The sequence below is a fragment of the Athene cunicularia genome (assembly GCF_003259725.1).
Source record: "Athene cunicularia isolate RWA chromosome 3 unlocalized genomic scaffold, athCun1 chr3_part1, whole genome shotgun sequence".
Taxonomy (NCBI): domain Eukaryota; kingdom Metazoa; phylum Chordata; class Aves; order Strigiformes; family Strigidae; genus Athene; species Athene cunicularia.
Genome location: NW_020799097.1, coordinates 91072094 through 91088413, shown reverse-complemented (window position 1 = coordinate 91088413; position 16320 = coordinate 91072094). Strand labels below are relative to the sequence as shown.

Sequence of the window (16320 nt, the reverse complement as noted above, 5' to 3'; positions counted from 1 at the left end):
GAGAGCGGCCCGCAGTGCGCGTGCGGCTGCCGGCCGGCTGCAGGCCCTGCGGCGCCTGGCCTGGCCGGGGTCTCCCTTCCCTCCGGTACAGTCCCTCACAGCGAGACGTTTACAGGCGCCGCTGATGGCCTGTGCACAGGCCCTGAAAAGTCTAAACCCTGAGCATGAGTTGTTGCTGTAAAAAGGCTGAGAAACGCTGACCTCGAGGGCGGTGCGGGGGCCGAGTTTGAGTGGCATGCAGCAGGGCAGGTAGTTGGGACCTCTTGCAAAAAGCAGCTGGGAGACAGAGCCTGGACTGTGCGGAGCCTGGAGCCTTTGTGTCACCCGCACACAGGGCACTGCAGATAGGGTGACTGCAGCATCTTGCCTCTCTGATAGGCAGCACCCTCTGCTCCCTCTGATCTTCAGCCCATGCTGTAGCAGGAGCTGAAACACTCCTGCCCATGTGTCCTTCAGAGCGTTTCTCTGCTTCAGAATTCACGTGGGGCTGTGCTGCTGGGATTAGGTTTGCGTGGGTATGAGTGGTCATGCAGCAAAGTTGGACTGAAATTCCTGTGTCCTGACAAACGTGGCATTTACTTGTGTGTGTCATGGGGACTCAGGAAGTGTGGGCACTAGTCTGTGCTTTGCTGGTTATTCTCCAAAACACTCCTTTGGAGGTCCAGTGAGTAAGAGGAGCAATTTGGGAAAGAAGACAGCATCACAGGTGTCTTACAAGTGTGGAAGACTTACTCCTATAGTAAAAGCAGGTGGGCAGCCAGCCTTTTTAATAGTACGACACAGATGCTCATCTGAGCTGTGTGCATTTGTCTGGTTCGAGACTTCTCCAAGCTTACCTGGGAGGATCTTGTTTTGAAAGAGATAAACTGAGTTAGGTGAAGTTTTGAGTGAGAAGCAAGGCTTATTACAGCAAAGATGCAGGTGCCTCTGTGCTGCCTTGCAGCATGAGTGTGCCTTTGTCTCCAGGTTAGATTTCTCTTTAAGTCTGGATTCTGTCAGTGTCAGGCATCCTTTTCTGGTGTAACTTTATCAGGAAGGCTTGGAGCCATGTCCTTTGTTCTGTGAACACCTAGCCCAGGTCAGTGGTTCCTGACTTTTTTTTTTTTAATGGTTGAGCCACAGCTCCTCACCTTCTCTTACTTCTTGTTTGTGTCTTTCTCCCTTCCACAGCTCTCCCCAACGTGGTTACTGCTATCTGGTTTGCAACTGCACCATGCTGGTCTTGTGGCTTGCCAATTATTGTCCTGTTCCTGAGACATCAATGCTTTTAGAAGTAGTAAAGATGCATTTGAGAGGTTATAGCAACATTAAGCTATGAAACTGTGGTCAGCTCTCTGAATTCACCTATAATTCCAGAAGGCAGAGACAGGAAGGGACCTCGCTGGGCTTCACTCCCAGCCCCACAGACCATACCAGAGCAGAGCTTCTGGGGTTAGGAGCAATACTGCTCCTTTCTTTTGGCCTCACATAGGAAGTTGTCCTTGCTGTATCTTAATTTGCTGCTGGTGCACTGGGAATAATCCCTCCCAATTTTAGTACAGTGCTGTTAATATGAATATATAGAATGGTTTAAGGTGCTGGGATACTAGAATAAGAGCTATAAGTTCCTTAGAGTTGGGGTTTCTTGATACTTAAAATGTTAACATTAAGTTTTCCATTAAAGGTATTCAGCTCTTTTTTTTTTTAATCTGCCTTTCCTGATTGTGATCTGGAAAAGAGGTTAGTGTGTTTTGCTTCAAAATTGTTAACAGATGTACCTGTACTGAGTTTCTGTTGGTAACTTGGATCAATAAATATCCTGTTTAATAATTAATCCTATTCATAAACAGATTTTGAAAAGACTTAATTTCTCTTTGTGAATCTTGGCCTTTCTGGCTGTCATTAATGTAAAACCATTTATGTCATGGTAATGAGTATCTCGTGTATTTTTAACACACACAAGCCCTTAATCACATCGTTTCCTTTATGAGGAGAGCTGTGAATGGATTGAGTCCCGTAGTTCACTGTTGGCTCTTGTAGCTCACCCTGGCAGACGGTCTATAAATAAACCTGCAGAGGCAGAGTAGGGGTTTAGGTATTTGCATCGCACATATTGTCTTGGATTTATTTCCTGTGTTTTAATGATGGATGACGGATGCAGTTCAAATCTTTGTGGTGCCTGGAGCATGTCTATTTTGGTCTCTTAGAAGAATAAAGGGGATGTTGGCCCCTACTGTTTGACTGTGCAGATCAGGTTGCTACCATTAAAGTGAAGAGTATTTTCCCCTGTTTTATTTTGTATGTTTGACAGCAGGCTTTGGGTAGTAGGCCTCAGCATTTGCTTTGCAGCATCCATTGGTTTTCCCTGGGGCCTCTTTGTGTGGATGAGTTACTAGCAGAAAGAAGGAAAAGGTATAAGTGAATGGAGCAGGTGTTATTTCCAAAACTTGTGATTAAAAAGGAACGTAATAGTGAATTGCTACGTGACAGCACTACATAAAAGTATTTTTGCTCTAACATGCAAGCAGGGTAAGAGCAGCATTTCGACTGATTTTTAGGGTACACACCACTGATAAAAACTTGGTCAGAGTCATTGCACTGGCCTCATGAGTGTCCAGATGCAGACCTTTTTAGTGCTCCCATGGCTGTGTTAATAGTGCAGATTCATACAGACCATTCTTGTGAAGCATGTCAGTAGTTTTGCTGAAATTAAAGAGATCCTTTTCTTGTCCAAATCTGCTGTTTCTCTGGAGATACTGTCATGATGTGAGTCTGGGTTGGCAGTGAAAGGATAAGTCCTAGCCTTGTGTGTTGCCAAATTCCCTTGTACCACTGTCATGTGGCCATGGGATGAGTTGGATCAGGGAGGTGATCTAGCTGAAAACTGTGACTGATTTACATGAATGCTAAAGCCAGCATAAGGGAGGTGATGGAAATGTGTGCTGGGGGAACACAGGGCTTCCTTTCTTGGTACTGTGTATCCTGATGTTGGTTCAAAGTGAGTATGTAATCCTGTCCTCCTTATCTGGAAGATGTCCTTGCTTTGTATCTACTCCCTGAGGTGGTTTACTTGTGTTTGCATGTGTTTCATGAAAATACTATATGTGGCCTGCTTCTGTTTTCTGGAAAATTTCATCTCAGCTTTCTTCTGCTCAAAAACCACTCAAGATTGCAGTAAATATAAATTACTTCTTTAATCTCAAGGAAAACGGTGAAGGTGCTAGCTTTGATATGGCACTTGAAAATGGTGCAGTGGGTAAATAACTTCCAGAGGTTTATAACTGGTGGAGTGTCTTTGTTGTGCGGTGTAGGAATTTGATGTCGGTCTGTTGCATTGAATCGGGTAAAGCTGAAGGGCCCTTGAGAAGGGAGTGTTGTAGCAGGATATTGCGTGTTAGTCAGTGAAGTAGAAATTGCATCATTTTAGTGAGTATTTGATTAACAAACTACTCCCCCCTTTCTGAATCTTACTGCAAACTCTGAGGTCTGTGTTAACTTTTAACAGGTATGTGAATCAGAGAAGAGCAAAGTGTCTCTATAGTTCTGGTTTTAAGAACTTAGTCTCTCCAACCATGAGACAGAGCCACTGCTGCCACTGCTAGAATTTAGGGGCAGCAGGATAGGAACTGGGAGAGAAGTTTCTCTGCATGGTTCTTTATCGCTGCTTTGGTGCAACTACGTGTGGCCGATATTATATCAATACTTGTCTTTGTGTTGGGCCTTTCATTTTAGGATAGTGTCTGTTTAAATACTGCTCTTGCCTGGGATGAACAACTTGGAAATTAATCCTGCTTGAGCAGGAGATTGGACTAGATGACCTCCAGAAGTCCCTTCCAAGATAATTCCTTGGTCAGAAGTGTATTAGTAAGTACTAAGCAGCAGTGGTGTTTTGCCCGTCCAGGGTATTGTAGGGTGCACTGCCATATCGGTTGGGCAATACTGACAGCAGACTTCTGGTAATTCCTGACAGTTTTCCTGTGCTTGAGGTTTATGGGGGTACTCTTCCTATACACTTCCGAGCACTGAAACCTGATGACCTGAGGAGAGCCACCTTCAGAAGCAAACTCAGGTCACATGCGTTCCCCATGCCTATGCTAAGCGCAGCGCCCTCTGAGCCTTTTTGAGGCCCACTGCTGTGAGGCAACATCGATGCTGGGAAGGAGAGAGGTGCCAGATGAGCTGGGGCTGATGACTGTCATCACTTTATAGCGTCTATTCAACTTTGGCACCAACTTGGAGCATTTGTGTGGCAGCACCTAGCATGACCCAGTGAGTGGCTCCTGTGCCCTTTGGAGTTTAGTAATTAGCCACTCTACAGAGGGGAAAACTGAGGGCAGAGAAGATTGAGTTCATAGTCACAGAGGGAGCAAGCTGGGACTGGGTCTGGTTGAGGAACACCTGGAGGTAGAGCTGAACGACTGTTTATAGGAGGGAAGCTGGCATGTTACGATAGCTGAAGATGTGATTCGCTCTTCGTGAACTCACTTGTACCCTTGAATGCTGTACTCCATGCCACAGATGCATTCTTCTTTCTACCTTGAACCTTCCTACTAATTGGAAGCATCCCCCTTGTTTACTCAGTTCCTAACAGGATGCTTCATACCAAATAATCGATCATACGAAGTTTCTTAGCCTGTGACACATCTTAATGTGCCAAGGAACATTTCTTAGCAAAGGATGGGGTACTGAGTCATCTGGAAACATAAACAGTCCTTGGACACTTAACACAGTTGATGCTTCTGGTAGTTTTGTAACGTCAAACCTTCACTGCTGCCACAGGGTAGAAACAAATGGTGACTCCTCCCAGGACTGGGGAATGAGTTCAGAGTTTAGGCAGCATTCGAGGCCTCTGACATGTGACCTTGAGCACACCTAGCTATGTTGGTCCTGATGTTGCTGTGTCTCCCTGACAGCGGGCAGAGCGTGCGCCTGTGCCTGCACTGCCATGAGCATGCAGACATCTCCTGTTGGTCCTGTGTAGTGGTGAGAATGAGCAGGCCCATCCTCTCCTGCTGCCAAGGCTGCCATGCCTGCCAGGGGAATAGAGACCAGGGTGACAGTGACAGCTGGACTTCCCAAGAAGCGTCCATCAAAGGCAACAGAGAGGCCAGCTTGCTGCTGCTTATGCTTGTTTGGGTTTTCCAGAGGGATCCCAAGCCTCAGTGTGATTCTGGAGGAAGTAGGAGCAGTATTATCCACTGGGTTTGAATTCACATGGGGAAACAGTAGACCCAAGCGCAGAACAGGACACAGGCTGTCCTCCTTGCCAACGCAAGGTGTGGGCTTACAGCAAGGCAATGTAGTTGAACTTGCTTAGAAATCCTAGCAGCAGCAAGGCCCTGGTAATTGGACCTTGATTGCCAACAGCATTGTAATTACCACAGGGCCTTATTTTCTTTAAGATCACACAGCTAGGTAAGGAGCTGCAGCAAAAACACAGCCTTGGAGTCTCATTTCAGAGAGAGGACAGCACAGGGAAGCTTTGAACTCGTTTGGACGTCTACGCCCCTGAAAAGTGGCTTTGTTTAACAAATAAATGTAAGATTTGACTGTTGCTGTTCTTTTCCAAACCTGCCTATATGACAGGCAAGATGGTTTGCCATGTATTGTGTGCTTTGCTCAGAGAACACTGCTACAGAATTTCTGTGGTGCATGCACATTTCCAGTGCTTTTGTCTTGCTGTCAGGTAATGCTTGCTCTGTAGGACAACCATAAACCCTAAAAATTACATGTAAACAAACAAACTGGGGAAAATTAGAGTGAAGATTTAGCTTGGACTTATTTGTAATAAGAACACCTATGGCACTGTCTGTCAGAAGGCTCTGTGGGTATTTTTTTCTCCCTATAGAAGTTAGGTCAGCTTTGTTTTTAAAACAAGAAAATGGCCTTACAATGTACTGCTACAGTTTGACCCTAAGCTCCTCAGAACTGGCAAAGGGAGATAAGAGGTCAATGTATTTTTTATGTTTACTTTAGAAAGGAGAGAAGTGGAGCATGTGTTGATTACACTGCCGAGGTCTGAGCAAGCTGTGTTACATAGCAGTAGTTGCAGTCAGATGGAAAGTCTTGGCTCTACCTGAGCTGGCCTGAAAGAGGACTGGCTCTAGGTCTGTATTGTTTTGTCAATTCCCTTGGATCTACTGGCATAGCTTCCTGGGTCATGACTCTTGAACTGGTGTCTGGCAAAGTGATTCGGGTTCAGATAAGCCTTTGTAGTTGCATGTGCAAGCTGGTCCCCATCAGTCTGACAGAATGAAGTTAGGGAGCCACCATAGATGTAGTCAGGGGAGAGGGCATGGTAAACTTCAGTCAGAGGTTACCCTTGTAGCCCAGCTCTACTGCAGTATGGGTGGTGTTCTGGTTTGGACTGAGCGAGAACCGTAAAGTTACGTGGAACTGCTTCATCTGGGCAGTCTTAACAGGGCGAGATTGGCAGAGGTGTGATTCTGGTTTCTAAACACAGGCTGCTCAACACCTTGTGTGTACTGAGAGGGAGCATTTGCTCACAAGCAGAGCTTTGTCTTGTTTCTTGTCTGGCAAATTGTTTCTTGAAACTCTGATACCAGTCTGCAGAGTACTTTTGGCTTTTTGGTTGTTTTTTCTAGGTAACATTGGCAGCTTTTACAAATAAGTATGGTAGCTTTTACAGGTCACTGCAGCCTGTAAACTAGCTCACCATCTGAAATTCTTAAACCTCCTTGTTAATACATGGTTCACAGTGCATGCAGAAGGGCTCTTACCTCTGTGTGCCGGAAACTGCAATGCAGTGATACTGAATCCAGCTTTGTAGTATACGCATCTGAATTATATTGTCTCCTGAATTCACACAGGGGTTGTTGATCTGCTTTGTAGTGTGCTGCGGATGCTGCTACCACTCTGTGTGCTGTGGATTGCAGTGTCTGAAGAGGTACGGAGACTCTAGGGTGTGATTTACATAAGGGAAAGGAAGAAAAAGAAATTTTGTCCATTTTCTAGAGTTCTTAATTCTCTTGTTTCTTACACAGGGTGGGTTACCAGAATCCAAATGGCGCTCTTGAATAGGCGATTGGGTTTATCCTTAACCCATCTAAGCAGTATGGTCATCCAGCGACACTTCAGGTAATTTTTAAATCTTGCTTTTGCTTTTGTTTTCTTGGGAGAGTTTTCTGATTGAAACAGACACTGTTAAGTTGGTCAAGCATAAGATATAGTATTTCTAATTCAAAAAAGGTAATATAATAAAAAAATCTCACAGTTGTCTCTTCACAGGTTGTAAAGTGAGCCCAAACACAGCAACATAATGCAGGTTCATGGCAGTCTGAATGTGATCCGAACTCTGCATTTTCATATATGTGTAAGGAGGCTTCTAGACCTCTGAGGGCGATACAAGGGCCTGCAAGTTGAAAATGCCTGTGTTTCTCAGCCAAGTGCAAAAAAACAACAGCCAGGCCCTGCTGATAGAGAGCCAATCACATGTTTAAAATTATTCCAGAGTTTATTATTTCAGTTATACAGAACACAAGTAACCTGAAAAATTACTTCCTTGTACCTTAACAATATTCATTTTGTTATTTTTCTTTAGGTCCTTGTTCCAGGCTCAGGGCATTTAAAGCTTCTTGAATTTATTGACCTCATATTTTACAGTGCCTTGCCTAAAGCTTAGAGCCTAATCCCACAGTACACTCGGTGCAGGTATGGGGAGTCTCTAGCATATAACTCTTTGAAGGGTCAGGGCTTCAGTTTAAAGGGTGAGAAGAGTCATTCCTGTGACTGTGGTCTAGAGTGGGATTAAGACAGTGCTCAGAGCTAGGTTGTGTTATAGTCCCAGGAGCTATCTTGAGGAGATACTGTGAATCTTGCTGGTTTTGTAAGTGGAATGCATGAGAGCATTGGCCAGTAGACATTTAAAGGATATATGTATGTTGACAGCAAGAGGGAGGCAAAGTCCACAAAGGTGAGCAGTGCTACTGCAGGACATCAACAGTCTTAATGGGGAAACCTTCCCTTTGTGGTGGGCCTGCTTTGGATGTGGTGGGGTTTTGCTCCAAGGCTGTGGCAGAAATGGAGAAAGAAGGGGAAAGAAGAAGTTTTTATGGGGAAGTTAGTCTTGTCTAGTAATCTACACTTACCGTTGTTAGCTACTCCTGTGTTGTGGATTTGGTCCCGCCTAGGTTTCCACATCTCCATCCTGTGACAACACTCTTGTCTCTTTCCAGCCTCTTCCCTTCTGCCTTCCCTGCTGTACAGCCACAGCAGGCAGGCAGAGGATAGAGTATGGTATACCACAGTCCCTTCCAGGGGATGGGATGGGAGAGGGTGGCTGCTTGCACAGGTGAGTGACTTCTGAGAGAGAAGAGAGGTGTACCCTTGCAGGGAAAAGTTGGGGTGGGCCTCTGCTGCGGGAAACAAATCTTGAAAGGCAGCACCTGACCTCTGGAGCAGTTAGAGTAAAGCAGATTGACCCAGCCAGCCTTCCCTTAATCCATGTAAAAATGTCCGCTTCAACTGATGTCCATCAGTGTTTGATATGCAGGGGATGGCTTGCTCTTCTAGGCAGCATTACAAATACAGGTTCTTCATCTTCAAAAAGGGCTGATGGTCCCCATTGGTCTTTATTTACTGTACACGCTTCTGCTCTGCAAAACAAGGTGAACAGTTAGGTTGATTCCATATGTTGTGTATTTGAGTGGTTCAGCTGACAGTGGCTTGGCATTCCTGCAGCTGTTTGGCCAGCATCTTTCTAATACCTTACTGCAAAGCAGTTGTTTGGCAGTAGAAAGGATCTTCTACTTTTCCAATGGTCTATGTTTGGGCGTCCTTTGAAGAGAAGCCACAAATGACTTGGATTTGAGCTTATGGGATAAAAGAGTAGCAGTTCCTGTAAGGGAGGTTGAAATATTTCTCAGTTTATTCCTGCTGTTCCCAAGCATGTTCAGACTCAGATCTAACAACCTGATATTGTGCAGTTTATTTCTGTTGTTTCTTACTCCTGATAATCCCACAGAGCAAACAGATACAGAAGAGTCTGTGTCTCTCTGGGTTCCTCCCACATGGGGAAGGTGATGATCTGTTAGATTCTACTTGGTGGCAGCTTAGCACGGCCACCTCAGGACCTCAGAGGTCTCACTGAGAGTGGAGTGAGATGGGAGAGCCTCCCAGACTTCACTGAAAAGGAGATTGGTCAGAAAAGTCCTGACTGCTGGGGATGGTGTACAAGATTGAAAGAGCCTGACTTGAGTCTTAGCTTCCTGTAGGCTGTTTGTAGGAGAAGCAAGCACAGTTTTTTTGCTTGTAAATTGAAGTTGGATGGAATAATCTGCTAAAAAGCCCAGTAAATGCATGCCCGCTTTTCATGCCATCTTTTAGTCGTGTTTCAGAGTAGAACGGTCGTTTTATGTTTGACATTTAGTGAAGAGTGTGCAAAGCCCAAAGTAGCATCTGGCTTTCAAAGAGCACATTGACTGCTGTCAGTGTGTCACCCATATGGTATGTATTTATTGCTGGTGCTTTCTGAGTGGTTTGTGTAATGACAAGATCCTCTGCTGGGTTTTTGCACTTGCTCCCCAAGGATTATTGAGGAGATTGGTCTCTCATTCTTTCCTGTCTTTTGCTAGTATCACTGGAGCATGCCGAGCAATACAGAAACTCACCCGCGTGCGAGTGGTGGACAACAGCGCCTTGGGGAATACATCCTACCACCGGCCACCAAAATGTATCCATGTGTATAACAAGACCGGAGTTGGAAAAGTAGGAGATAAGATCCTTCTGGCTATCAAAGGAGAAAAGAAGAAGGCTTTAATTGTAGGGCACAAGATGCCTGGCCCCAACATGACGCCTAGATTTGATTCCAACAATGTGGTACTCATAGAAGACAACGGAAATCCAGTAGGGACTAGAATAAAAACACCAATACCCTATATCCTGCGACAGAGAGAAGGAGAGTTCTCCAAAGTATTGGCCATAGCCCGCAACTTTGTATGAAAGCTAAGAAAGGTCTCTGGCAATCCTTTCATACAGTAGCTGCTTCTTGGTCCTTTTCTAGAAAATGATGGAATATGAAAAAGTTGAAGTTCATCAAGGGTCTCTCTTCCTGTTTAAGAAGTACAAACAACTAATTTAAATACCTTGTTTTTCTCCAAACATTGATTTATTTCCAAAGGTTGGTTTATTTCACAGAACATCTGCAGTGTGTTTGGTAAAAGGTCCTTCACCCTTACTGCTCTGGTGGTGTTCATTTGGTCTCTAATCATTAAAATGAGAACTTGAAAATCCTTACTGTTTTGCACTCACGCTCTCTTTTTGCTATTTCTGCCTTTCCCATTCCCCAGGAGCAAGACACAAAGCGCAGTCACTGGCCCAGTGACACTGAGATCCACAAAATGGATTCACATGTAATAGAGTAGAAGACAGATGTAATGAATTATTGGTGCCTTGAGCACAATCAGTAAAAGGATTAGTTTCTATTTATTTTTCTATTTATATTTCTATTTCTATTCTTTGCTTAGAAAGATCTTTAGGAGGCATCAGAATTGGGGGAGCACAATGGCCTCAACTTCAGTGTTGTGTGGTTGTACAGGGTATGCCAGAGATGGGGAAGCAGAGGTAGAGGAGGTGAATGAATGGGATGGGTTTGAGATGCAGCCTATGCTCTCCACCTGACCAGCTTCAGGAAATTGTGTTCTCCGAGTAATTCAAGGGCTGGGTTCAGACTGAAAGGTCTGCAGAAAGCATCTTCCTTTCAGACTGCTTTTTGGGACTGTGTCAGACGTCTGTGATGTCAGTTGGTGAGACTGGTAGTTGTCCGGCTTCCTAAGCTTGGGCACAATAGTGGGCAAATGCTACCGTGCTGCTTTGAGAGCCAGCTGTCATCCAGGAGCCAAACAACTGCCTTTATATGGAGCTGAGCAGATAAATTGGAGCTCCTGGCATGTAAAGGGACATCGGGGCAGAGCACTCCTAGGAATGGCAGTGCTGGGGAAGAGGGTTTGGGGAAGCAGCCAGCAGGAGTCTGGCCATCTTCAGGCCCTTGAGCCGACTCTGCACAGGTCTGGTTGGATGTGCCTTCCACCTCCCCTCCCTCTTGCACTGGGAAAGCACCTTACCTCAGCCCTGTGTTGCCCCTCTGTGGAGATGTGAAGACTGCAGTGCTGAGCTATTCTACATTTCAGTTACTCCTGGCAGATGTATCTGCCCCATGCTCCCCACTGTGAAATCCACATTGCCCATGGAAAAGGTGAGCCCTGGATCCCCTCATACTCCATTATTCTGGGTACCACAGATAAGATGATACTTCAAATTTAAATTCAACCTGAGACCTTCAAGTCTCAACCTTTAAGTAATGGCACCATCCTGCTTAGTAAAACTTGCTGCTGGAGGGGCCTAAGCCTCTGTGCTGCCCAGTTCTGTAGGAAAGAAGAATTGACTGCTGCTGGTGGCACATTCCTTGTTTGCTATTGTCCGTGGGCCAGTGGATGCTGGGTCTGCTGCTCTGAGTCCTGAACCCCACAGACATTGTTAAGCCCTCAGCCTGCTTGCTGCATAGGTGCCTGCCTGCTGGCATAGCAGCAAAGCAGATGGTCACCTGCCTGGTGTCAGTCTGTTGGAGTGCTGGAGGAAGTTTCTGTGCTCAAGGGTGATGTTTATGCTGTTTTGCTAAGCAGGATGATGAACAAACCGTGTGTGCTGGTCACAGCAATGAGCGTGACTGGCGTCCCTCCGGTAGGATTTGTGTCACAGGGCCATGGCATGGCCTGACTGCTCGGACACTGCTCACTGCCTTTCTTCCCCTGGTTGAATTTGTTCCTGGGATGCTCCCGGGGCTTTTTTGGGATGAGCACTGTTCTGTGAGCAGCTTCCCAGCAATTTGGTGATTCTCAGTGCTTGCCTTCAGGAGCAGAGTCGAGCCAAGAGCGTGTAGACTCTTCTCAAGGTCAAGGGGCTTTAGTGAGTGCTGGGCACACAGGTCTGATCCTGGCACTGGGGAGGCTTTGTGCAGGGCTGCAGGGTGCTGCATCTACCAGAGTTTGGCTGAGGGATGGGAAAGTGAGCATTGTGCTCTGCTGTTAGCAGATAAATCTTCACAGCCCAGTTTAGGTAGGGTTTTTTTAGCTTTTTCAAAGCTCATCCCAGTAGCCGGCTGAAGTATTTCAAGTAATAAAAAGGGTGTATGTTTTTATGCGTATTTAGAGAAAGTGTTCATGCCACTTATCAGCTCTGTGCTCTTCCTTTAGCAAACCTTCCACAGCCTTTGAAAGTCCCCCAACCCTGATAAACGCATAAATACTTTTATAGGGTTTTTTATAAACAAATCATAAGCCAATTGACATGTCTGTCATGCCTGTCCTGCAGACAGAAGGAGCTCAGACCTCCTCAGTGTAAATCCTTTTGAGAACAGAAGAGGAAGATGGCTTCCACTAGCAGAGGGCCAGAAAGTAAACTTTCAGATGGCACTTGCATGGGGTATTTAGTTTCTGTGCAAAGACTGTGGGCACAGTGGCAGAGGGGTCCATCCCAAGCTGGAATACCTTGGTCCCAGCTAGCCTGGTTGATACTTCATCTAATGGGCTGCTTTACTATGAGGTTTTTGCTTGGCAACAACCCCAGCCATGATGTGTCTCCCAGTAGGACCTGGGGGCCTGCAAACAATCCTTGTTTTTCTTGTCCTGACCGTAAGGGCTGTGAGTCTCTCATGGGATGCACAGATCCTGCTGTTTGGATATTAAATATTTCACAGAATATTTGCTAATAACTTTCCAGCATTTTGCTGGGGAAGAGGTCGTGGGGAGAGGGCACGAGAGGAAGCGGGCAAGACAATGCAGCATACTTGAGATTAAAATGTGAAGCAATGCTTTATGTCTAAGTAAACTGATATGTGGAACTAAATCCTTAACCTCGGAGCTTAATAAGTAGACATGCAGACAGCTAAGCTAAGCATATCCCGTAGAGCATCTCCTGCAGTTTTTACCCGTCTTTCCCTAACGAGGAACGTAACTTCGGCAGAAATTCCCGGCTCATGGTGACAGCTTCATGCTTAGCAAATTCCAGGCGCTGCCTGTAGCAGCATCTCTCTGAAGGGGAAAGGGCCTGGCTCGTGGATGAGCCCTTAGCTGGCTCCCTCTGAATTCGGCCCTGCCATAGCTGCGGGATGGTCAGATCCTGACTGCCCCGGTGTTGCTCTGGTGGAAGAGCCCACACAGGCGGGAGCAGATGGATGGCACCTTGCCAGTGGCCCAGGCTGATGTTGGTTCTCCGGGCTCTCTCTTTTCTTCCGACTAGGCCCTGTATTCCAGGTCCTCTCTTTTGTTTTGGCATAGGAGATGATTCCTGCTTGTTCCCAACTTCCAGGCTGGCCCCAGCTCTGCTCTGGACGTGCTGGAGCCTTCTGAGCAGCAAGGCAGTGGTGTCCCAGGAGTGGCTGCTGGGTTTTCTGGGCTCCAGCTTGTGGCATCCTTCTTTGGGATCTGCTTGAGGCTGAGCTCTCCCCAAATGAGAGGCTTTTCCTTGTGCATCTATCTACCCTGCTAGGGAATCAGACATGATTCCCTCTGTGGGTAACAATTCTTGCAGGTCCTTTTCTTGAAGGATAGCTGCAGACTGGTGGGATGATTCCCTCAGAGAAGGGAAGAAAAACCAAACCACCACCTACCTCAGCTGCTGCCAGAAGGTCATTCCCTTCCCTGCTCCTTATATATGTTTATTATTCTGCCATTAACATGATTTTATATGGTAAATGGGAAAATTTCCCAGTGTGACAGTGCGTAAAGAGGAATTCTCTCATCTCCTGAGCAGCCTCTGGGGGAGCTGCCACCCACTGCAGAGGGAAGGGGAAGCCAAAGGCAGAGTCCTCCCAGGGTCTTATTGCCCCATTACAAATGTGCCTCCCTGGTCAGCTCCGACTGGGTCCCTGGATTAGTTCTCGTGTGTTTGGATATGGGATTTGCGTCAGATGAAGCTCCCGAGAGGGTGCCTGTTTCCCTGGCAATGGTGGGGTCTTCATGCCCAGACATTCTTCCATGGTAGTTGGGGGAGAGGGGTCTTTTTTTAGGGCATCCTGCATGGGTAGGGAGAGATGGCCTTTGGGGAGGTGCTTGCCCAGAAAAGACATGCAACAGGGCTCTCTGGTGAGGGCAGGGGTCTGGAAAGAGACAGGCGAGCACTGGGGATTAGCTGGCCGTGAGAAGGGGTGTCCCCAAAAGGAAGCGAGTGAGACAGATTATCGCCAAGGGATGCTGCGGGGAGCTGATGTCTTCCATCTGCTTGGAGACTGAGGCTGGGAGACAGGCGGCCCCATCTTGTGGCCCTGTGCCAGCAGGGCGGATGAATTGCAGAGCTGGGGGAGACAGCTAGTGACTTTGGGGGCTGGAAGGAGGGGGAGACGGCTGAATCCCAGGCCAAACTGGGGTCGATGCAGCCTGAGGCCAGACTTTGGTCCAAAGCGGGCATCGTTCAGTTGGCAGGGGTGAGGGTGGCAAGCTGCACATCCCAGAGCAGGAGGCTAGATGGCAATGTGGGCGTGATGGTGTGCCCGGCAGCCTGCCCTCATGGCCCCCTGCGCCACTTGGTGGGCCCCTAAGCCTGACTGACGCACTGGAGCCAAAATCTCCCTCCGTCAGCACGTTCCCCAGCTGCCGGCCCGCAGCAGGGCAGCGGAGCCGCAGCCGGTGAGGAGGAGGAATATGGAGACTTTGAGGCAACTGAGCCTGACCTGGTCCCTTGGGGAAAGACCTGGCGAGAGCCAGGGGGCTCTGACCGGGACTGAGCCCTGTCTCCACAGAGGGGTGTTGAGTGGTGGGGTGCAGCAGGGTCACATCTAACCCCCATCCTGTTAATGAGGGTGAGCTTGATTGGGTGCTTTCTCAATCAATCGGGTGATTTCTCGAGTGAGAAATCAATGGAAAGATGGGTCTGTGAGCAGTGCTGTGACTATCATGGGGCTGGTAGCTGCCCATGTCAGGGAGAGGAGGGACAGGATGCCCTGCCCAGCAGTGGGATGCTGGTTCCTGGATGACAGGGGGCTGTGAAGCAAGAGGCAGGGGTGGGCAGCAGGGAGGGCAGCCTGGGGGAAGCCTGTTGCTGGGCCTCTCTCCTGATGCAAAAAACCCTCTCAAAATGCATTGAAACCCCTTGCCGATGCCTTTCACCTAGAGGCAGATGCCAAATCCCTCTCCCTGAGGAAGAGGCTTGCCAAGCCTCAGGTGGTGAGCAGGGGTTCTTAGGCTGAGCAGCATTTTCCACCCGGCCTCTCATGGAGAGGTTGCAGGAGGACCCTGCCACAAGCAATTTTGATGAGACAAGTGAGGGTTGTCATTTCTTTAGTTGCTTCTCTTCTGGATGTGGCTGTGCTGTTTAGGATCTGCATGATCCAGGGAGAGCAAAGAGGATTGGGAAACAGCTGAGCCCGAGTCTTTGCTTGTTTATATCCTGCAGCTACCGTTCAAGATAGACGAGCAGGGGGAGAGCATCCATCAGGGAGACTGTAGGGGCTGGACACCTGTACTGGGAAACCCAGAGTGGCTGGAGGGGCTGAAGAGCCAGGAGTGAGGGGCAGAGGCTGGGGCTGGCTCTGCAGCCAGGGCAGAGCTGTGAGGTCAAAGCTTATGTGGTTGCTGCCCAAAGGGCTCTCCTGTGAGTTGAGTTAGCACCTAGTGCAGCCTTGTCAAGTAATTTCTGAGTAGTTTCTCCCATTCTCCAGCATAAGAAATAGGGTGGTGGATCTAGTCTTAACGCTGTTGTGTAAATCAGTGGTGGAGCCTCGAGTGAGCTAGTGCATGCCAGGCTGGTCAGCTTATCTCAGAAGCTGTCAAGGGTAGAGGATGGGAATTTTCCTAGGCCTGTCATGGGTACACCCTCTAACAAGAAAAAAGAATTGGAAAGCTCAGGAGTGTCTAGCCTGGAGAGAAGGAAGATTAATGAGCGCTTATCACAGAAGGAAGAAAAGGATGTGGAGAAAGCACTCAGGCACATCCATTCACCCTCTCTGAGAGAGCAGTAGAGGTGACATTCAATCAAAAATGCTGGCGGAGGAAATAAAATTAGCTTTTTCTCATTTTTCCTTTCACCCAAAGCACAAGTTGCCCCATAAAATTCATTGCTCCAGGGCACCATCAAGCTTCACTGCTTAATACAGCTCAAAATGAATATGGACACTCACCTCCATGCCAGTTAGCGTGAGCGTGCTCAGTATGAATAGTATATACACACTCCCCAAAAGGCTGGGAAGTGATGTGCCCAGTTATTGTGGCCTAGACACCAAAGACACTGTCACTTGGGCATGTAAAATACGAGCTTGCTTTGAAAATGCCTGAAGGCTGTAAACTCCATGAACCTTATGTGGTTCTTTAAAAATAAACACGCAAGCCCCAA

At 47.4% G+C, this 16320-nt stretch overlaps 1 protein-coding gene across 1 annotated transcript; it reads left to right on the top strand.

Moving 5' to 3' along the window:
- Positions 1–497: 497 nt before the first annotated feature.
- Positions 498–10233, top strand: MRPL14 (mitochondrial ribosomal protein L14). Its single transcript, XM_026845903.1, has 3 exons — positions 498–515; positions 6984–7077; positions 9573–10233. Exons 2-3 carry the CDS (start codon positions 7004–7006, stop codon positions 9937–9939), a joined length of 441 nt encoding a protein of 146 aa, XP_026701704.1. The 5' UTR covers positions 498–515; positions 6984–7003; the 3' UTR covers positions 9940–10233.
- Positions 10234–16320: the final 6087 nt, after the last annotated feature.

What these genes read in the sequence shown, in the direction of transcription:
- MRPL14 (XM_026845903.1), top strand. Translation starts at nt 7,004, where the DNA reads ATGGCGCTCTTGAATAGGCGATTGGGTTTATCCTTAACCCATCTAAGC. An exon ending in GTCATCCAGCGACACTTCAG is followed by an intron (nt 7,078 to 9,572) that starts GTAATTTTTAAA and finishes GTCTTTTGCTAG; the next exon opens with TATCACTGGAGCATGCCGAG.